This window comes from Mirounga angustirostris, unplaced genomic scaffold (genome assembly GCF_029215605.1).
Source record: "Mirounga angustirostris isolate CCGP_5_RB_7025 unplaced genomic scaffold, mMirAng1.0.hap1 SCAF_9, whole genome shotgun sequence".
Lineage (NCBI taxonomy): Eukaryota > Metazoa > Chordata > Mammalia > Carnivora > Phocidae > Mirounga > Mirounga angustirostris.
Window position 1 is genome coordinate 80,281,212 of NW_026991717.1, and position 21,275 is coordinate 80,302,486.

The 21,275-nt window shown below is 36.9% G+C and overlaps 1 protein-coding gene across 10 annotated transcripts in view; it reads right to left on the bottom strand.

The window, feature by feature from the left end:
* The window catches only part of HEATR5A (HEAT repeat containing 5A), a 117,819-nt gene that overhangs the window by 77,281 nt on the left and 19,263 nt on the right, over positions 1 to 21,275 (bottom strand). For 9 of the 10 annotated variants that reach the window (XR_010405133.1, XM_064570923.1, XM_064570918.1 and 6 more), the window contains exons 4-12: positions 20,081 to 20,189; positions 16,786 to 16,935; positions 15,787 to 15,961; positions 9,308 to 9,468; positions 7,877 to 8,132; positions 6,688 to 6,843; positions 5,030 to 5,280; positions 2,437 to 2,548; positions 298 to 450 (exon numbers count right to left, since the gene is read on the bottom strand). Coding sequence is in view for 9 of the 10 variants with exons in the window: in XM_064570923.1 (XP_064426993.1) it covers positions 298 to 450; positions 2,437 to 2,548; positions 5,030 to 5,280; positions 6,688 to 6,843; positions 7,877 to 8,132; positions 9,308 to 9,468; positions 15,787 to 15,961; positions 16,786 to 16,935; positions 20,081 to 20,189 (1,523 nt within the window). In the remaining variant the exon portion in view is untranslated. The remainder of the gene's footprint in view (positions 1 to 297; positions 451 to 2,436; positions 2,549 to 5,029; positions 5,281 to 6,687; positions 6,844 to 7,876; positions 8,133 to 9,307; positions 9,469 to 15,786; positions 15,962 to 16,785; positions 16,936 to 20,080; positions 20,190 to 21,275) is intronic. The other variant, XM_064570919.1, reaches the window with a different exon arrangement.

Sequence of the window (21,275 nt, forward strand, 5' to 3'; positions counted from 1 at the left end):
GCTAATTAAATCCAAGCCTAATATTTCTAAAAAAAGAACTTGAATGCCTACTGAAGACAAAGCAATCTTGGAGGTTCTCAACTAGATTACATCTAAGAAAACATGCATTTTCCTAAGGATCAGAATTCTAAAAAATCTGGTTTATCACGTATCTGTTCTAATCACTAATTAATTATGTTCAATTTCAAAAATCACTGTAAGTAAATATTTTCACCAATAAAGATATAAATATGGGAAAGTTAAAGAGTGAGGGAAAAAGTGAAAGGAAAGGGAGAAAAAAGACTAAACTTTACCTACCACAGAGTGCACCAGCTCGTCCTTCCAAGGTTACCTGCCATGTAAATGAATCTCCCCGGCTTTTTTCTGTTTCCAGATCTTTAGGAGACACTGGAAAGACACACTTCCACAACAGCAGAACTCGAGCAAGGTGATGACTGACAACCGCAGGACCTGTAATTTATTCAACTTGTCAATTATTAAAGAACCCAAAATGTTACTCTTTAAAACTCAGGAAGTTGATAGCAACTTGTTCCAGGTCAAAAATCAGATGTGATACATCTGACTGGAATTTTTTTTTTTTAAGAGCTCAGCCTCATCTCCATGGTATTCCTTTTTTTTTTTAAGATTTATTTATTTACTCAGGACCCTGAGATCATAACCTGAGCCAAAACCAAGAGTCAGATGCTTAACTGACTGAGCCACCCAGGTGCCCTAAAACATTAATTTAAAATTTTAATCTTTTTATGTTGATTATGAATATACAATAAAATATGATATACTAATCTTTTTTAAAAAAAGATTTTATTTATTTGAGAGAGAGAGAAACAGCATGAGAGGGGAGAGGGCCAGAGGGAGAAGCAGGCTCCCCACTGAGCCGGGAGCCTGATGTGGGACTCAATCCCAGGACTCCAGGATCATGACCTGAGCTGAAGGCAGTCGCTTAACCAACTGAGCCACTCAGGCACCCACTAATCTTTTTTTTAAAAAAGACTTTATTTATTTGAGAGAGAGGAAGGGAGAGCTCCTGCATGTGCAGGGGGAGGGGCAAAGGGAGAGGGAGAAAGAGACTCTCCTCTGAGTGGGGAGCCTGCTGTAGGACTCAATCCCAGGGCCCTGAAATCATGACCTGAGCCAAAGTCAGATGCTTAACCCACTGAGCCACCCAGGTGCCCCTAATCTCTTTCTTTAAAAGAGAAGGGATTTCTTGTAGTCTTCTGATAGAATTACTTTTTTCTGAAAAATTTTATTATTTGAAATACTGCATTTATTAAGTAGTTTATTTTCTCCTTTAATTAACCAAGATCATCAATATGGCAGGCATGAAACACCCAGCCAAAAGCAAATAAAGGCTTGGCCATATTATTCCTTCCCATCACTTTGTGAAATGACAACGTATGCCAGGGTCCAAATTTAAAACCATTAAAAAATGTAAAAACTCTTCTTAGCTCAGAGGCTGTATAAAAGAATTGGCAAGCCAAATTTGGTCCATAGGCTGAACCCTGACATAGTCCAATAAACCTCTTTAATCATCCCAAGAACATTATTTAAAGTGGTTCTTCATTTGTGATTAATTTAAGCTCCTTTTAAATCAAATTACTTCAGAGGTGTCAAAATGATTTACTGGTTAAATCCAGCCAATTTTATATCTTGGCAATAAATGATATTATAAAATAGATTTAAAATATAACTTTAATAAAGCAATAAAATTGGGTCTCAAAGTTATAGGATATAAACACAATAGTCATGACCATAAAATAATTACTGATTTTTAATAAATATAATTTAGTGAGCCCTATTCCCTTCAACTGCCTTATTGATATTACCAATTCTCAAAACAATTACAGAATTGGAGTCACAGGCTATGGTATGTTCTCCTGCCTACCCTTCATTGTGGAAATTTTTTTTTCTGAAGATGGATGTGAATGATTTTTGGAAAAGTCAGAGTCATTCAGAGTTAAACCTGAAAGGTAATCAAATTGGCCTATCCTACCTAAGGCTCATAAATTGTTTTGTTTTGTTTTGTTTTAAGATTTTATTTATTTATTTGATAGAGAGAGCATAAATAGGCAGAGTGGCAGGCAGAGGGAGAGGGAGAAGCAGGTTCCTCACTGAGCAAGGAGCCCGATGCGGGACTTAATCCCAGGATCCTGGGATCATGACCTGAGCCAAATGCAGACACTTAACCGACTGAGCCATCCAGGTGTCCCTCATAAATTGGTTTTGAAAAGAATCTCAAATAAGGAGATCTGAAAACATTTTGAGGAATGGAGTAAGTATATGGCTTCCTAAGGTAACTGCTAGAAGAAAAATGTTTGTGTGGATAAATTCTGGTACAAATTAAAAATTAGTCTCCTCAAATCATACATTACAGTATTTTACATTCAGAAAACACAGAGTACTGCATAGTCATGTAAACCTTCCACAGACTATTATTACCTAATGTCATCAGAGCTGCAATCAACAACCATCCAGCTTGTGTGCGCTGAGCTGAAAGACGACTGTTTTGTACAGCTGAGCAGAGCAAATCCTCCGCTAATGTCATAATAATCTATTTACATACAGAAGAATAAGGTAAAGAAGCATATCAATTTATAGGTTACTGGACAAAAGACAGCAACTAATAATCTCTTGAAAAAATGAACCCTTACATATAACGAATGTAAGTGATAAAGGACTCTCATTCATGTAGACTACACCACAGGACAACATCATAGAGAAAACTATAAAAAATTAAATTTAGGTTAAATACTGGCATATTAGGTTCTATACAGAAACCGTGTAATTCTTTGCAGAGCACATATTATGCCACTGTACAACTGTTCAAGTGAAGGTGCGCAGAATTTGAATTTACTTTTAGTTTTAAGCATTTATCTTAAATCTGTAATTACCAGAGAAAGTTTCCTTATAGGAATCTCCCTTTTTAAAAATTTGCATACCATTTTGATACCTGAGTGTCTGATAATCTTTCTAGAGGCAGTATACTAGAGATTAAAAGTACTTAAAATAGTCTCATATTGAAGTGAATTTCAGAGTGGGATTCATAAAAGTATTATATTTTAAGTCTACAAAATAGGCAAAACAAAAGAGGAAAAACCAGATTATTTCATACGTTATGGATAACGCATGCTTATACAGTAGAGAGGCCAAGAGGCATCTATTATGTCTGAGAAAACATCTGTTACTAAACACCTCTAGAAAAGCAGCAAGTATTTTAAGTTGGCATATAAATTTTCTAAACAGTTTTAAAACAACCAACCAACTTATTACTAACTTAGGACTACTTGAATAACAACTTGATAATAACTTGATAACACTCAATAAAAACAAGGATAAAATAAAACAATCCTTTCTGCCTAACTAGTAAGATCTGAGGATATTTAATTAAATACAGGCAATGGCAATTCTTCTTTTAGAAACATATGACAGAATGTTAGTCGTCAATCACCTTACTCAAGTGACATTGGCAATACTCAAAATAGTTTTACAACTTCTGAAGTAATGGTACATTCTTCTGCAAAGGTTAAACGGCAGATATATTATAATACTACCAATGACATAGGAGTGACAATGAGAAAGCAAGGAACAGTGATTTATTTATTAAGAAGTATGTATATGGGGGCGCCTGGGTGGCTCAGTCAGTTAAGCGTCTGCCTTCGGCTCAGGTCATGATCTGGCGGGGGTAGGGGGTGGGTGGAGGGAGGAGGTGTGTCCCTGCTCAGCAGGGAGTCTGCTTCTCCCTCTCCCCCTCCCCCCACTCACGCTTGAGCTCCCCCCCCCCCCGCCCGCTCACTTTCTCTCAAACAAATAACACCTTAAAAAAAGTACTTATATGTGTGTAAGGCCTAGGTTACGAAGGCTTCATGGTCAAACAACATTCTCTGATAACTCACAATTCCTAGTTATTCAATCCACTGTTGTCGTTATCTTTTTTTGATGTACACATTATCCCACTTTGGTCAGTGGAAGCCCCTTAAGTTACTTTCTGTATCCTTTTAAAATGAACACAGTAGTCATTGATGACTTCCTTGTTCTCTGGCATGACAAGGTATTTCAGGTTTACACTGTGCCTTTCCTGCCCCAGATCTGAAACCAGCCATTCCTTCATGGAGCCCTGACTGCCTTTTGCTAAAATGATGTTTAGAGCCATAATCTGGGTGCTAGGGCTTTTCCTTGCTACCAGGTTGTCACTGCTTTAGGTCTTGTCACTGGACAGAGTGAGGATTTAAGCATTTTTTTTTTTTTTTTTTAAGATTTTATTCATTTGACAGAGAGAGCATAAGCAGGGGGAGCAGCAGGCAGAGGGAGAAGCACATTCCCCGCTGAGCAGAGAGCCCAACTCAGGACTCGATCCTAGGACCCTGGGATCATGACCTGAGCTGAAGGTAGATGCTTAACCGACTGAGCCACCCAGGCGCCCCCATAGTGATATTTTCCATTCAAATGTAACATACTTAACGTTCTTGATTTTATAGCTACAGCTCTTTGCAGCTCTGTCCTCTACAATGCTATTTTTTTTAAATGCAATTTTATTTTTAATTTTTATTTATTAATTTATTCATTTTTAAACGTAATCTCTACACCCAATGTGGGCTCAAACTCACAACCCCAAGATCAAGAGTTGCATGCTCTTCCAACTGAGCCAGTCATGCGTTGGTGGTATAGTGGTGAGCATAGCTGCCTTCCAACTGAGCCAGTCAGGCGTCCCTATAATGCAATTTTAAATGCACTTCTATGGCAGAGCTAATTATATAGCAAAATAAAGCCTCCAGGAACAAATTCTGTTACTAAATGGAGATATTTCCAATAAAAAGCACAGAAAATATTCCCATTTAAGTGTAGATAAGACACTTTTAACTATCCCTTTATTTGTTACAGCAATTATTTCATAATATTTAAAAATTAAGTAATATAGCTGCTTTCTCAGAAAGTTGTCCTGTATGGCTTTGACTGGGTGATAAACACGAAGACAATTACGTTTTTAGAAAAAAATTGAAATGTCATTATCATATATGAAGAATGAAATCATTACCTTGCCCTTTCCATGAGGAATTCCTAAAGGACAATGTTTCACTGCTCCCAACAAAGCTGCCACAGCAAAACTAAAGCCAGTCACTGCTTCAGGTGAAGACTTAAGTACAGTAAGCCGTTCCAGGCAACGGTCTAAAAGAGGTGTTAGGTAAGAAGGTAATGCCACAGCAATGCAGTGTAAACACCAAGCTGCTGCTAGTCGAACAGAAATGCTAGGATGCTGAATAACTGAAATGACACTGTCAAGAATACCTAGAAGGACAAAAGAAAAAAAAAAAAAAAGACTTAGCTCTACGGATAAATTCACTTAGCCAAAAATAGTCAAAAGAATAAGCAGCCACACGGATATAAAATGTATTATCTTTATCAAAAGCCAAATCAGAATAGAAAAAAAAGATTTAAAAAGATACATAATTATAAATGATTTTTTTTTAAAAAGTAGGCTCCACACCTGGTGTGGAGCCCAACATGGGGCTTGAACTCAGGACCCTGATATCATGACCTGAGCCAAAGTCAAGAGTCAGCTGCTTAACCAACTGAGCCACCCAGGCACCCCTAAAGGATTTTTATATGCAAGAATTACTTCTCATATGAAAAATGATTTAAATTAATACACACACACAAAATTTTATTTCCTAAATAAGCTAATGTTCTGCTTTTTTATCTTCAGACCATTATTCATTTGGTACTAGGAATTAAAAATTATTAATACATAACAAGAACACCTTAAAAAGAAATGTCACACTATGCTCCACCCTCCTCTTTTTAAAAAATCCCTTTTGGCACATTTATCTACATAATTAGTAGGCTTCCTATGTACCATAACACTTTTGCCTGAGAACAAAATGTTGAACAAAACTGAGGCTTTCCTAGGTCCTCAATGGGCTACTAACCAATTATGAAGACAATGGAGTACCGATACCAGTAAGAATAAAAGTCTATATTTGCTGTAATTCAACATACAACTTCATCAAAATACATAACAGTTCATGTTGGCTGCTAAATTATATGGGATAAAGAGCTTACAAAACAAATATAATGCCAGCTTCAGTCAGCAGGAAATACGTACCACAGTTAAATGACAAAAGCCATCAAAACTGATTTATTATAATGATGAAATAAAAGACACATATTGTATGATTCCATTTATATGAAATGTCCATAATAGGCAAATGCATAGAGACAGGAAATATATTAGTAGTTATCAGGGGCTGGGGGAAGGAGAAATAGGGAGGGTGAACTTTTCGGTATGTGAATTCTCTCTCAAAGTGATTAATTTTCCAAGAAAAAGAAAATGGAGACTGCTTGAAAGGACCTTTGAGGAAGTGAATTACTTGTATCATATAGAAATTAATGTTTTCACTGCAGATGAGAGACAAGAGTTCAGGTTTGCTTTTCATTTTTTCCACGTTATCTTAAATATTTCCAGAAAGGGAGGACTAGAGGGTAACTTAGTGAACAACCTTTATAAATGAAAAAACTAAAATATACACATATTCTTAATAATCCTGATATATTTATATCATAAAACATCTCTAACAAATCTATAGAGGAATCTATAATAAATGAGTTATATGAGAAAGACTTGTTTCCTAAGAAGAAAGTTGTCCAGAATAAAAGTAAAAACAAGGTATTCAGACAAGTCGCAAAAACAGATACCTGCACTTGAATCCTGCAGTAAAGGTGCAACTGTGGTGCCAAGACTGTATAAGAGATTTCCAAGCTCTTGTAAAGCACACACCAGCATATGCTGGCTGGCTGTTACATCTGTGGAGCCAACCCGGGTTTCCACATTACCGTCATTCATCACAGCATCTGATAGAAGCATAAGATTTAACTACTTGTCAGTGTTTTATTAAAATATATTATAGGGGGTAGGTGTTAGGAGCAGAAAACATGGGGCGCCTGGGTGGCTCAGTTGGTTAAGCGGCTGCCTTCGGCTCAGGTCATGATCCGGGGGTCCTGGGATCGAGCCCCACGTCTGGCTCCCTGCTCAGTGCCTGCTTCTCCCTCTCCCTCTGCCTGCCACTCTGCCTACTTGTGCTCTCTCTCTCTCTCTGTCAAGTAAATAAATAAAGTCTTTAAAAAAAAAAAAGGAGCATAAAATATAAAGGCAAAAATTAATACCTCCTCTCTCTATACATGAAACCCTTAAGGCAGTTAAAGGAAATACTACAATGGGGACTTGCATCAATTGAGAAAGAATTGAACTAATACAACCAATTTAATTCAAGCAACCTGACCATCAATCCCTTAATTACTATTACAAGTGGCACTGAAAGGGAGAATGCATAGAAAACTAAAAAATATTCCAATTTCATTGGTATATAAGATAAACAGAGTGGACTTAAAATAGTACAGGAACTGGGATGAACTGATTGTTTTTTTCTTTTTTTTAAGGGGGGAGGGGCAGAGGGGAAAGGGAGAGAGAATCTTAAGCCGGCACCACGCCTAGCCCAGTGAGGAGCCTGACGCCGGGCTTGATCTCACAACCCTGACATCACGACCTTCGCCGAAATCAAGAGTCGGATGCTTAACTGGCTGTGCCATCCAGGTGCCCCTGAGATTAACTGATTGTTTTGAAAACACTGTATCAACCTCTAGAGGAAGATTATGAATTCTGAGGAACTATTATCACCAGCCTTTAAGACTTGTATATATATACACGATAGTTATACGTTAGATAGTTTATGTCTCATCTATGTATCGACAACTTTACCCTAAAACAACTGACATCTATTACAAAAGTGTTTTTTTGTATTAATATAGTAACATATACCAGTCTAGCTTTTCCAAAAGGACAATTCCTTCAGCATTGTTAAAACAGACTGTCTTAGTAGATCCATACCCACGACTTTCTTTAACTTCCAGATAGCCTGGCAAATATCCTTGGCAGCAGCAATTTGAGCCTTTTCTCCAAGAAGACCTCCTATAGTAGCTCGAAGGATAAATGAAACACAACGGCGACCGCAGACAGCATCAGTCTGAGTTTGGGTGGCTTTAGGGTGTGACTGTGACACAAGGCTTAGGATATGAGAAAGAAAGGCAGCAAAATTTTTCTCTAGCCATGTTCCTCCTAATGTTGAAACAAATACCACATAAGCCTAAAAAAGAAAAGAGTTTTATCTTCAAAATGAAATAATTTCATTGAATGAAATGAATTAATATTTTCTCTTCCACAAAATATACAAAATTTCTTTTTATTCTTTCCTCATTTATAGCTGCTTCAGCTATATAAACGTAATAGTATTTTTCTGTCTGTATTAAGCCCAAACTGAAGTACACAGTCTTTCAACTGGGACTTCATTTGTGCTGCATTTTTATTTTGGTCAGACTATACCAAGTTTCAGGATAACCAGCATAGCCAGCTAATATGGAGACTGTGTCTATGGCTCCTCCAAACAAAGGATTCAAGCTCTTTAATATTCTGAACAAGAAACCCCAAAATGAACATGAACACACTGTAAGAATTAAATATGTTCTAACACCGTAACTCTAAGAGAATTTAGTTCTAGAAATGTGAAAGGAAACTTTACAGTGATGAATCACTGCTCTTTCTTTTCATGAATGTTTATGATTGGTCTCACTCCAGAGATACAAAGACAGTAGTTTCCTTATGTAATCTGTTTAGAAATACAGTTTACAATTATACTGGCACATCTTACATTTTGAAGAAATCTATTATCTGTATACTGTATAAAACATTTTGAGGACATATGTGAATTTTAAAAAATACACATTTGCTTTGAACCACAATGACATTTAGAAAACAATACAGAGACCTCTGTGTTGTTTTATTCTAAGATACTTTTCCTAGGTTTAGCTTAGATTATATGCTATGATCTTTACTTAGGAGTTGAAACCAAATAAAATGGAAATACAGTATTTCCCATACTGAATGATATGTACCTAGTATGTACCTTAAATCTGAACTGTACAAGCACACAAAAGCACAATGGAAAACATGTTAAACTATAAGACACATGAAAGCGCAAGGCCTAGAAACAAATGTTTGTATTTCAAAGGAAATAAAAATTTCCCATTATTAGGAACTTAAAACACATTGTGAATAATAGCCTATTTCATTGGTTTTTAGGTAACTAAGGTTCTCTTACTTGTAACCTAACTTTCAAAGAGTGGCCTTACCATCTGTTTTATAAATATGAGAGCAGAAGTGATGACCCTGCACAGTATCACTTATGCCCAGAGTATTCAGATACTAAAATTCTCATTATAGGCCAGTGAGTATTACATGTAGATACTCATTTGTGACTCTAACCTGAGTAACTCCAACTCGAACATCCCTACTGACTGAACTGGTTCCTTTCAGCATATCTCCACTGGCTCGAAGAAATCCTGAACTCCCACGTAGAAACCCTGTTCCTAGTAATTCCAGAACTTCCTCCAGAGATACTCTGCGAATGCTTTGACGTGAGACTGCTATAACAAAGAACAAAACAAAACATGTGATTTGTACTTTACAGAGACTAAAATTTTAATGCATGATCTTGATTTGCATGATCTCGGTAAGCATGTTATAGAAACAAAAATAAACTAAAAATCCAAACAAAATGCAAAATTGACAGGACATTACACACATTAACATACAAAAAGTTATGCAAGGGTTCAGAGGTCAAATCATAACGGACTCTGAAGTGTCATGTCAATGACATTTTAAGACTAAGCTACTTCGGGATTATGCCCTATTGCCCTCTTTTTCTTTTTTTAATAGATTTTATTATTTATTTGACAGAGAGAGAGAGAGTACAAGCAGGAGGAGCGGCAGGCAGAGGGAGAGGGAGAAGCAGGCTCCCTGCTGAGCAGGGAGCCCAATGCAGGGCTTGATCCCAGCATCCTGGGATTATAACCTGAACCAGACAGGGTGCCCCTACTGCCCTCTTTTCCACAGTAGAAGGCTAACCTTTTTTTTTTTAAATTTTTAAATTTTTTTGTTTATTTATTTGAGAGAGCATGAGCGGGGGTGGGTGGAGGGGGCGGCAGAGGGAGAGGGAGAAGCAGACTTCCCAGGACCCTGAAATCAGGACCTGAGCCAAAGGCAGACGCTTAACCAAATGAGCCACCCAGGTGCCGGAGGCTAACCGTCTTCTAAAACAAAAAACATTAACTGTCCGTGCTCTCCACAAATGAAAATGCTTATAGCTTTAAAAGTTTAAAATGCTTTAAAAATTCTTTTTAAATACTAAAAATGCCAAAATCATAATTTTACACTTCCAAGTACTCTACAACTCTTAATGAAACTTATATAAAGTAACCACCATATCCTATTTTTTAAAATTCTCAACTGCAGGTACAACTTTTGTTATATCCTTAGTCTCTGAAGAAATCAAAGCAAAATATTACTAAACTGATCAGTTGGCCCTTAGGCTACAATAATCAAGAGATTAGTTAGGGCAGAATGTGTCTTCACATTTGTTTGCAGTATGACACAGCTGAGTTTCTCCCTGTGAATATCTAGGGAACAAGATCTCTTAAACACACACACACACACACACACACCTTTCTCCCTTTCATTCTTCTGAATAATGATGGTCATGAGCTCTGACCCTTATTATTGGCTCAAGTCATACACAGTAGAGAAATTAACTTCCATTAATCAAAATTATGAACAAAAAATCTACTCCTCAGCATAAAGTAGAAATAACCATCTGAAACAAATGAAAATCCATGTTGGCATTTGGGAGAAAAACATTAGTGAACAGTATAAAATCCATGCCCTCATGAATCATAAATTCTAGGAAGGAAAGAATAATAAACATAATAAATGACTAAGTATAGAGTACGCTAGACAATGATTAAAGCCATGCAAAAAATAGAGCTCAGGCTCAGGAATACGGGGGAAGTGTTTGTGATTTTAAATAGGGTAGTCAAGGTAAGATTCATTGGAAAGGTGACACCTGAACATAGTTTGAGGACTGTGAGGGAATCAGGCATGCAGATAGCTGGAGAAAAAGTGTTCTAGGCAGAGGAAATAGCTAGGGCAAAAAGGCCTTGAGGAAGAATATGATGCCTACTGGGTTTAAGTAGAGTTATGTGAACAGAGCAATGGAGGACTTTAGTAGGGGACAGGCCAGAGTGTAAAGATGGGGGAAGAGAAGGCACTGGTCTTTGTAGATCATTATAGTAAGGATGTTAAGTTAAGTGAGGTGCCAATGAAGGACCCTGAGCAGAGGAGTGATATAATCTGTCACTTTGCTTCTGTGCAGAGAGAAGACTGTAGAAGGGGGTTAAAGGGAGAAGTAGAGAAACCAACTGGAAGCAATTTAGTAATTGAAGCAAGAGATGATGATGGCTTATATGAAGGTGGTTGCAGAAGAGTGGAGTCTGGATAAACATGTATTTTTAAGTTTTTATTTGAAAAATTTTCAAAATTAATTACAAAAAGAGCTGCAAGAATAGTAAAATAAACTCCCATGTACCCTTCACCTAGACTCACCATATTCTCTTTATCACTTTTTCATTTTTGAAGAGTTTGTTCATGGCTAGTAGTTTTATACAACAGCACCCAATTTGAGTTTGTTTAGTATTTCCTCAGAATTTTTGGCAGGAGAACTATGTAAGTAATGTTGTAAGCCTTCTCAATGCATAACATCAGAATGCACTATCAGGTTTGGGGTCAGTCTGTCCCTACATTAGTGTTATGATCCTTGAATACTTGAATAAGGTTTGTCTGCCAGGTTTGTCCACTGTAAAATATCAACTTTCCTTTTGTAATTACTATGCAACCTGTGTGGTAATACTTTAAGACAGTATAAATACGCTGTAACCTATCAAAGTTTCATCCAACAATGCACTGAGCATTCCTACCTGCAATAATTGTTACTATGACTGCAAAAAGGTCATTATCTAACAATCATTCCTTCTGTATTTATTAGTTGGCATTCTACTGTAAAAAAGAGCTTTCCCTTCTCCTTTACTTATTTTCAGTATGCACTCATAGATTTCTTTTTTATTTAATAGGTAATAATCCATTTCTGTCATTATTAATTTTGCTTCCAATACTGTCCTGGATTTGACCAGTGGAATTATCTTCAAAGAGCTGGCCAGTGGGAGGACTTAACTTTTTTTGACACAACAGTATGTTCCAAGGTCATCTTCAGACATTTCCTTCACCAACCCCCAAAATAGCCAATTCTCCAAGGGGTCCTCATTCTGGGTATGTTTTAAGATAGTCCAGTAGAGAAGCTATTGAGTGTGAGAGATAAGAATCATGGGTGACTTTACAAATTTTGGATTTGAACACTTGGAAGGACAGAGTTGGCATCAACTGAGATTAGCAAGCCTGCAAGTAGAACAGGTGTGTGAATGTTCTAGAGGAGGAGAGATCAGGTATTCACTTTAGGAGTTCTATTGAAACATCAAATAAACATCGGAACAGATGTCAAACGGGAAGCTAGATCTGAGCCTGGTGCCCAGGCTAAAAATATAGATCCAATAATCCCTGACATATAGATGGTATTTAAGCCATGAGACTAGGTAAGATGACCAAGAGGATGAGCATACACATACGGCAAAAGAACAAGTACTAGGCAAGGGGACTCTTCTATAAAAAGATAAGCAATCAACAGAGAAGACAAAACAGGAATTTCTAGTGAGGAAAAAGGAAAACAAAGAGAGAATGAAGTCCTATAAGCCCAGTGAAAAAAAACAAGGAAGAGGATCAGCTGAGTTAAATGTTGCTGAAAGGTCAAGTGAGACAACTGAGAACTGCCCACTGGCTTTAGCGTGGCTGAGTATAAACATCAGCTCAAAAAGGGCAGGGTTTTTCTTTTGTTCAATGACATATCCCATGTGCTCAGAAAAGATCCCAGCCAAGTATAAACAAGTATTTATTTATTGAATGAATGAATGAACATGGAGGTCTTTGATGACCTTAACCAAAACAGTTTTGGTGGAGTGAATGGGGGGAAATCCTAACTGAAGTGAGTTTGAAAGATATGGCAGGAGGGGAAACTAAAGACACTATCAAGAACTCTCCTGAGGAACTTTGATGCAAAAGGAAGAGAAATGGTGCTCCAACTGGCTAGGAAGTAAGATACAAGAATTTTATTTATATTTATTTATTGATTTATTTATTTTTTAAAAGATTTTATTTATTTGACAGAGAGAGACACAGCGAGAGAGGGAACACAAGCAGCGGGAGTGGGAGAGGGAGAAGCAGGCTTCCCGCTGAGCAGGGAGCCCGATGTGGGGCTCGATCCCAGGACCCCGGGATCATGACCCGAGCCAAAGGCAGACGCTTAACGACTGAGCCACCCAGGCACCCCAGAATTTATTTTTTAGATGGGAGAAATAAAAGCATGTTTTTGTAGGTAATAATCCAATAGAGAGGGAAAAGCTGGTATAGGAGAGGGGAGACTTCCTAGAGCAATGTCCTTGAGCAAGTGAGAGAATGATATATATTAAATTATATATATTAAAAGATCACATAAATTCCCCACAACTTGTTCCAATGATAAGAAAGTGTCATACTCAATCCCTACTTTTTAAAAAATTTTATTTATTTATTTATTTAGAGCACACGAGTAGGGGGAGGGGGAGTAGGAAGGGAGAAACAGGCTCCCCACTGACCAGGACCCCGGGATCATGACCTGAGCTGAAGGCAGCCGTTTAACCGACTGAGCCACCCAGGTGCCCCTCAATCCCTGCTTTTTAAGTGCCTTGGAATAACCTACCACCTGCCTGAAACCTGTTAGTTTTACTAGGAAAATCATTTTAGCTCTGTACTTCATAATCTTTGCATATTGTAGTTGAGTATACAAACCTCCACTGCATTTGTTTTTTCTTTTCTTTTTTTTTAAAGATTTTATTTATTTATTTGACAGAGAGATAGACAGAAGAGCACAAGCAGAGGGAGTGGCAGAAGGAGAGGGAGAAGCAGGCTCTGCAATGAGCAGGGAGCCCGATGCGGGACTCGATCCCGAGACTCCAGGATCATGACCTGAGCCGAAGGCAGACGCTTAACCATCTGAGCCACCCAGGCGCCCTGCATTTGTTTTCTAAATTATTAAGCACTATGTTGCTATTAGTCCTTGACCTTAAAAAAATCTATTATGGTATCTAGATCACTTTTTAGTTGTACAAAAATAACTCAATTATTTGGAAGCTAAAACCTACAGAGGCAAGATGATAGAATTTCTAACAAAAGATTAGGCCAAGGATTTTTATCGTGGGTGAAGCTGATTCTTCACTTTGCTTAGTCTGATTACAAAAACACTAGTATCAGTTTAGTGCTACCATCGAAGCATATACATTTAAATATTTATTCATAATTCTTATGCAATTCTACACTTCCTTGTTTTTACTGAAACCATGTGCTACTGCTAGTGATACATTTATAGAAATGAACAATTCACATTTAAAAAGGATTTGATTAGGGGTGCCTCGGTGGTTCAGTCAGTTAAGCGGCTGCCTTCAGCTCAGGTCGTGATCCTGGGATGGAGCCCCGTATTGGGCTCCCTGCTCAGCAGGCAGCCTGCTTCCCCCCGCCCTCTGCTGCTACCCCTGCTTGTGTTCTCTCCACTCTCTCTGTCAAATACATAAATAAAATCTTTAAAAAATAAACAATAAACATGTCTTCCAATTTCAATTTCTTAGGTGGCTTAAGATTTAACCTCCTAAATGTCCTGAACAACTTTTTTTTCTGGTTTGGGTTTTTTTGGTGACTTCTTCCTGTTCCCATTCACCTTTCCCTCACCTCCCAATAAATAAGACAGCCTTACTGAATTATAAGATTAGAAACACCATAATAAAAATAAAACTTCATTATAAATTTTATTTAAAATCTCAACTAGAGAATGAGGGGACTGTAAGTTTGATAATGTCCCCCAGGTGACTGTGACATGCTGTACTTCCTGTCCTTTCCCATCACTGGTTAAAAAACATTAGCTTTAGAAAAAAAAAAATTTCCCTTTATATAACTATAAACAATTTCTCCAGCATGCTTCTCAAACTTTAATGTGCATACAAACTGTCTGGAGATCTTGTTCAAATGAGAATTTGGATTTAGTAAATTGTGTTTGGCTTGGGTTTCTGCATTTCTTACAAGCTCCCAGGTGATGCTAGTACTCCTGATCTGCAGATGTTTGAGGAGTAAGTTTCTATAGAACAAACACATTTGCATTTGTGTGATTGTTTATTCTTTGGAGACAGAATGATAAAGCAAGTTTTCAGTTACTCATCAATGTTTTATATACACTGTTGATTAAACCCAGGCAAACTCTCTTGTTTTCAAAAATACCCCATCCCTGCTCACTGCCTAGAAGCATATAAATAAAAAGTAACACAAAGCAAATTGTCCAAGTACAGTGAATTTCAAATACCTGTTGTTTGGAATTATTTACATCATTGCTCCCTTATACCAACCTAGAAAATGGCAAGCCGAATACAGGTAATCAAATTCATGTTGCTTAAAAAAGAATTAAGATTTAGATCATATCTATTATTGGATAACAATTAACAATTTACTTAAAAAAAAAAAGTAAAGGCCATAAAGGAAAGATGATGACTGAATAAAGTACATTTCTTCAAGAGTTTATTTTTTTCCTCAAATGTTTACTAAATTGTTTGAAAATGAACTTTTGGGACCTACAGCAATGTTTACAAACTAAAACGGATTTTTAAAATATCCTGCCTCTTTTCAAAATTAATAATGGGTAGTAGTAATACCACATTATATTTGTTTAAACCAACTGGGAAAAAATTACAATAGACATTTTGAAAATAATTATACAAATTTACCTGCTCCTGGATGTTTAGAAATTATAGCTTTAGCCAACACTGTGCCTAGTAGCTTTGAAACTGAAATCCGCACATCATAATTGGAACCTTCAAAGGACTTAAAACATAGTGTGGCCACACTATCCAGGTCTGTACTCCACATAAAGATGGCCTCTTTCTGAAGTTCAAGGAGACACTATTTAATTGAAAAAACAGACATTAACGAAAAACAAACTGTAAATGTCAGGTTCAGATCTACATAAGTTATAGAAACTATCAAGATCTAAAAAAATTATATACACATCCAAAGTATCTAAACAATGATTGCAGAGACAACAAATGAATACTTACTAAAAGTCATAAAAATTATACTATATAAAACAATGTGTCCACAGAGGATGGGAGGAGAACCCATTCTAACTCAGTAGGCTAGGAAAAACGTCTGAAGAACCAATCTGCTGGCTATGAGCAATTGTGAGAATAACTACAACATAAACAACTTTACTGTCCTATCTGACCAACTGTATTAAGAAGCCATGATAATTCTGCTGAAGATCACAAGACTTGGCCTAGATCTGCAGAGGACTAAACTGCCTTATGTTGATTCTGTTTCCTAGCTTGCAAAAAGTGACATATTCAAAAGAAATGAAAATATCAAAATCTAAATCCTAGACTTAACAAAAAAGAAGGCATGATAAAAACAAATCACTTTCAAATAACATAAACTTTACATGTAAACTTTAGTTTACAAAACTATAGAGAGGAAGCATAGTAGAGTGAAAGGAATACTTAAGAGTCGTGGTAACCTGAATTCCCCACCCTCCAACAATATTCTGTGAACTATCTGAAGAACCCTGGGAAATTCATATAACTCTCTGGACCTCAGTGTCCTCCTATGCCAAAATAAGATGGGCTGATTTCCAAGGTTGTAGCTCTGAGATCATGTAGTTGTTAACAGGGATACTAATTTAATTTTCTTTGTATTTATTTTGAGAAATTCTACTTATTAGACCATTTTACCTTTGCAGCAGCACAACGAACAGCCATGGATCTATCTGTTAAGCAGGATTTAGCAGCTTTATAAACATCCCTGTGGCAAGGCGTAGCAGCAGCTCCTAGTCCATTCAATATATTCTGCAAACTCAACATAATCTCATATCGACCTTGAGACTACCAAAAAGAAAAAATTTAAATAAGAAAAAAATTTCACTGTGAAAAGTAGCATTAAGCATCAAAATTTCTCTCATGTACTAGTGAAATACTTCAGTATCTGTATACACTAACCAACCCATCTGATATCAAGAGACATGAACAGCTGTTATTTTATGAAGTGTTTACTATTTGAAAAGTGTTATGTGTATATATTTCAACACAATACAAAGGGTTGATATGAAGATTAAATGAAATTATATGAAAAATCCTAGCACAAAGCTTGCATGTTGTTAAGCATTCAATAAATGGTTGCTATTAATGAGGTAACATGGTAAGAGTTCAGGGACTGCCATCTAGCAGCTAAGTGACCTTGGGCAAAACAGTTTATCTGTGAAATGGACATATCCACCTCACAGGTTGTTGTGAAGATCAAACAAGTTACTACACGCAAAACGCAAAACGCTGAGAATAGTGCCTGGGATATAGTAAATGCTCAATAGATTTTATAGCCATTAATATTTTATCATTTATTGGGCTGAGTAGTTGAACTCAGAGGACAAAAGTCTGCGCTTTAGACTTAAAAAGACCCGGGGCTGAATCTTGCCTCTGATCCTTAGCACTTGGGTGACTTTAAGTTGTGCTTATTTCTCCATCTATAAAATGAGAATAAGATGAAACCCATACAGCCAGTGTGAGAAGTAAATAAGTCCTTGTGGGGAAAACATTCACCACAGTGCCTGGTACATAATAAATACTCAAAAAATAGTAGCTGTTTATATTACTGATATTTTAATTAATGCCCCAAACAACTTCTATATCCCAGGAAGTTAAGGCCACTCAAAATAACTAAAGTTGGGAGAAGACAAAGATCAACATCAACCACCATTTTCATAGGAATGTTATCAATTTATCTTTGTCCAAAGGAGCACAACAGTGAGTAATTAATAGGTGGACATAACCAAATGGGTCCCAAGGTGAAACTTCTGAACTTTCTTTCTATCCCAACTTTATGTTGTCTGTTACTGAAGGGTGTGAATTAAAGGTGGGAACCCTTTGGATATCTCCAACATGTTGCAGTACTGATCAACTAAGTCATAAAGATAAAAAATAGCAAGAAATAAAATCTTCAGCAGTAACTTTAAAATTTCTGAGACTTACAGAGTAATCCTGTTAAACATGGGGCCTAAAAAGATTATAGCTTAACTAATGGAGTTAAGTGGAAAGAAAGTTTAAAGTGGCCGTTCCTCAGCAGATAAAAGTTCTTACAAAGATTTCCTTTTAAATAAAACCCAGTTTATAGATGTTAACAATCTCTTCTGCTGAATCACTTTCTTCAGTCTTTTAGCAAACCACTGCTTAGAACTGATTGCCTGAGTAGATTCAATCACTAGTTTTTTGTTATGGACTTCAATTCTTAAAGTTCTTGAATAAGCTACGTTCTTTTTTTTTTTTTTTAATTTTATTTTTTAAAATAATCTCTACACTCAGCATGGGGCTTGAACTCACAACCAAGAGTTGCATGCTCTACTGACTGAGCCAGCCATGCACCCCAAATCAGCTACATTCTTCTGGAAATTTATCATATTTTACATGTGAACTTTTTTTTTTAAAGAATTAATTAATTAATTAATTAATTAGAGTGAGCGGGAGAGAAACAGCATGAGAGGGGAGAGGGTCAGAGGGAAAAGCAGGCTCCCCGCTGAGCCGGGAGCCCGATGTGGGACTCGATCCCAGGACCCTGGGATCATGACCTGAGCTGAAGGCAGTCGCTTAACCAACTGAGCCACCCAGGCGCCCTACATGTGAACTTTCAAATTCAGGTCGTGATCTCAGAGTCTTGAGATCGAGCTCTGTGTCAGGCTCTTTGCTCAGTGTGAAGTCTGCTTGGAGTTTCTCTCTCCCTCTCCCCCTCCCCACAGCACATGCGCTCTCTCTCAAATAAATAAATAAATGTTTTTTTTTTTTAAATGTGTGGGCAACTAGATAGCATTTTTAAAAATTATTTCAGAGCTGTTTTCTAGACTTCTTTTCTAGGTAAAGTTAGAACAAGAACTGGTATATTGTTTTTATATTTAAAGGTGCTGAGTTATCCTTAAATATTAGGGACCACAGATTTAAAATTTTTGATAAACACACATACAAATGCTTTAATTTCAAAAATGACTGGTGAGAGGCACCTGGGTGGCTCAGTCATTAAGCATCTGACTTCCTGCTGAGTAGGAAGCCTACTTCTACCTCTCCTACTCCCCCTGCTTGTGTTCCCTCTCTCACTCTGTCAAATAAATAAATAAAAATCTTAAAAAAAAAAAAAGGTGAGTGGCGCCTGGGTGGCTCAGTCGGTTAAGCATCCACCTTCAACTCAGGTCATGATCCCAGGATTCTGGGATCCAGCCCCACATCGGGCTCCCTGCTCAGCAGGGAGCTTGCTTCTCCCTCTGCCCCTCCCCCTGCTTGTGCTCTCTCTTTTTCTCTCTCTCTCTCTCATAAATAAAATCTTAAAAAAAAAGATTAGTGAAACTATAGTTGTCAAGAAATTACAGTATCTTGGAAGCCAAATGAAGAGACAGTTACAAAAACAAAGGATATTCCACACTGGTAAATGATCACAAATCAGTAAGGCTAAGGCTGAGAATATATTCCCCTGGCAACTAAAAGGTTAACCAGATCCTGGTCATACTTATATCCTTCAAGCTCTTTCCCAACCTGATTATATTCCTTACTCCTTTCTGATGCTGGTAGAATACTAATCCATCCATCAGGTATCCAGTAGTTACCAACTACGTATCTGGATCCTTGTTGACAAACACTTGCTGTAGTACTAGTGTTAGGGGAAAAGGTGATGTGAAGGGAAGAAGCAGGGATGGGTCTGCCAGAGAAATACCTTAGCTTTTGCCGATTCGGATTTATCCAAAATCGTAAATTGCATTATTGATTTTCTAATATAGATTTAATATACAAGAGATATGTGCATCTCCTAGAAATATTTCATTTATGGATATATTTATATATATACCTATGTATGCTTACCATAGGTAAAGCATTTTTACTGGCTCAAGAAACCATAAAACACAAAACCATAAAATACTTCTTATTCTTTTTCTTTTGATGTAATAAAAATTATAGTTTATCTTTTTATTCTTTGGTTGAACTTGTGGTTACTCACCTCTGCACTCTTCATAGCTTTAAGAATATTCCCCACTGTACCGGTAAAGGTGTTAACCAGCATTCTACCCAATTTCTTGTACAAGGAACCCAAACATACCACTGCAGCACTGAAACAACATTTAGATTAGAAATTAGTCATGAATGAAAAAACAGGAATAAAAAAAATCTTAGACTATGTAAAAGTGACTATTTAATTTTACTTTTAAAGGATAAAATTGCCAGAATCTATTCCACTATTAAATCCTAAGGTATGATGCTTGCATGAATACCAAATAATTACTTTCAATAACAGTAATTTAAAAAAAAAATGTATCTTCAAATAATTGAAACCTCAGCCCAAATATTCCATTCCCTCAAATTTTTTTATAAAATAATTTTTCATGAAACTGACCTTCATATATTAGATAATCAAAGATAATCTTAAAGATACAAGATAAGAAAAACAGGAAATAATGTTTTTATCAAGTTTGAAATCTGAAAACTCCATGGGAAAATACATTCTGTTCTAACTAAAAATTAGATCAACAAAAATTTCTGTAAAATTACTATTGTGCAACCATACATGGCAAACTACTTTCTCTAAAATAACAGATGAAAAAATGAATTGAATCCTATGGAGAAAGAAACTAAGCTGTTCTTTTTAGGAGCTCAGAAGAGTATTTTTCTATGTGGTATTTACTATTAACTTTTACTACGAAGAGCTAATAAATTAAAAGAACACCAAAGATTTGAAGAACTCAAAATACTTTTTTTTTTTTTTTTAAGATTTTATTTATTTATTCATGAGAGACAGAGAGAGAGAGAGAGAGAAGCAGGCTCCCAAGGAGCAGGGAGCCCGATGCGGGACTTGATCCCAGGACCCTGGGATCATGACCTGAGCCGAAGGCAGACGCTTAACCATCTGAGCCACCCAGGCGCCCTCAAAATACTTTTTCTTAAACACTCACTCAACTGCTAAGATTTTTTGTATTTATCTTTTTTTTTTTTTTAAAGATTTTTTATTTATTTGACAGAGAGAGATACAGCGAGAGGGAACACAAGCAGTGGGAGTGGGAGAGGGAGAAGCAGGCCTCCCGCAGAGCAGGGAACCCGATGTGGGGCTCGATCCCAGGACCCTGGGATCATGACCTGAGTCGAAGGCAGACGCTTAACGACTGAGCCACCCAGGCGCCCCTTTTGTATTTATCTTTAAA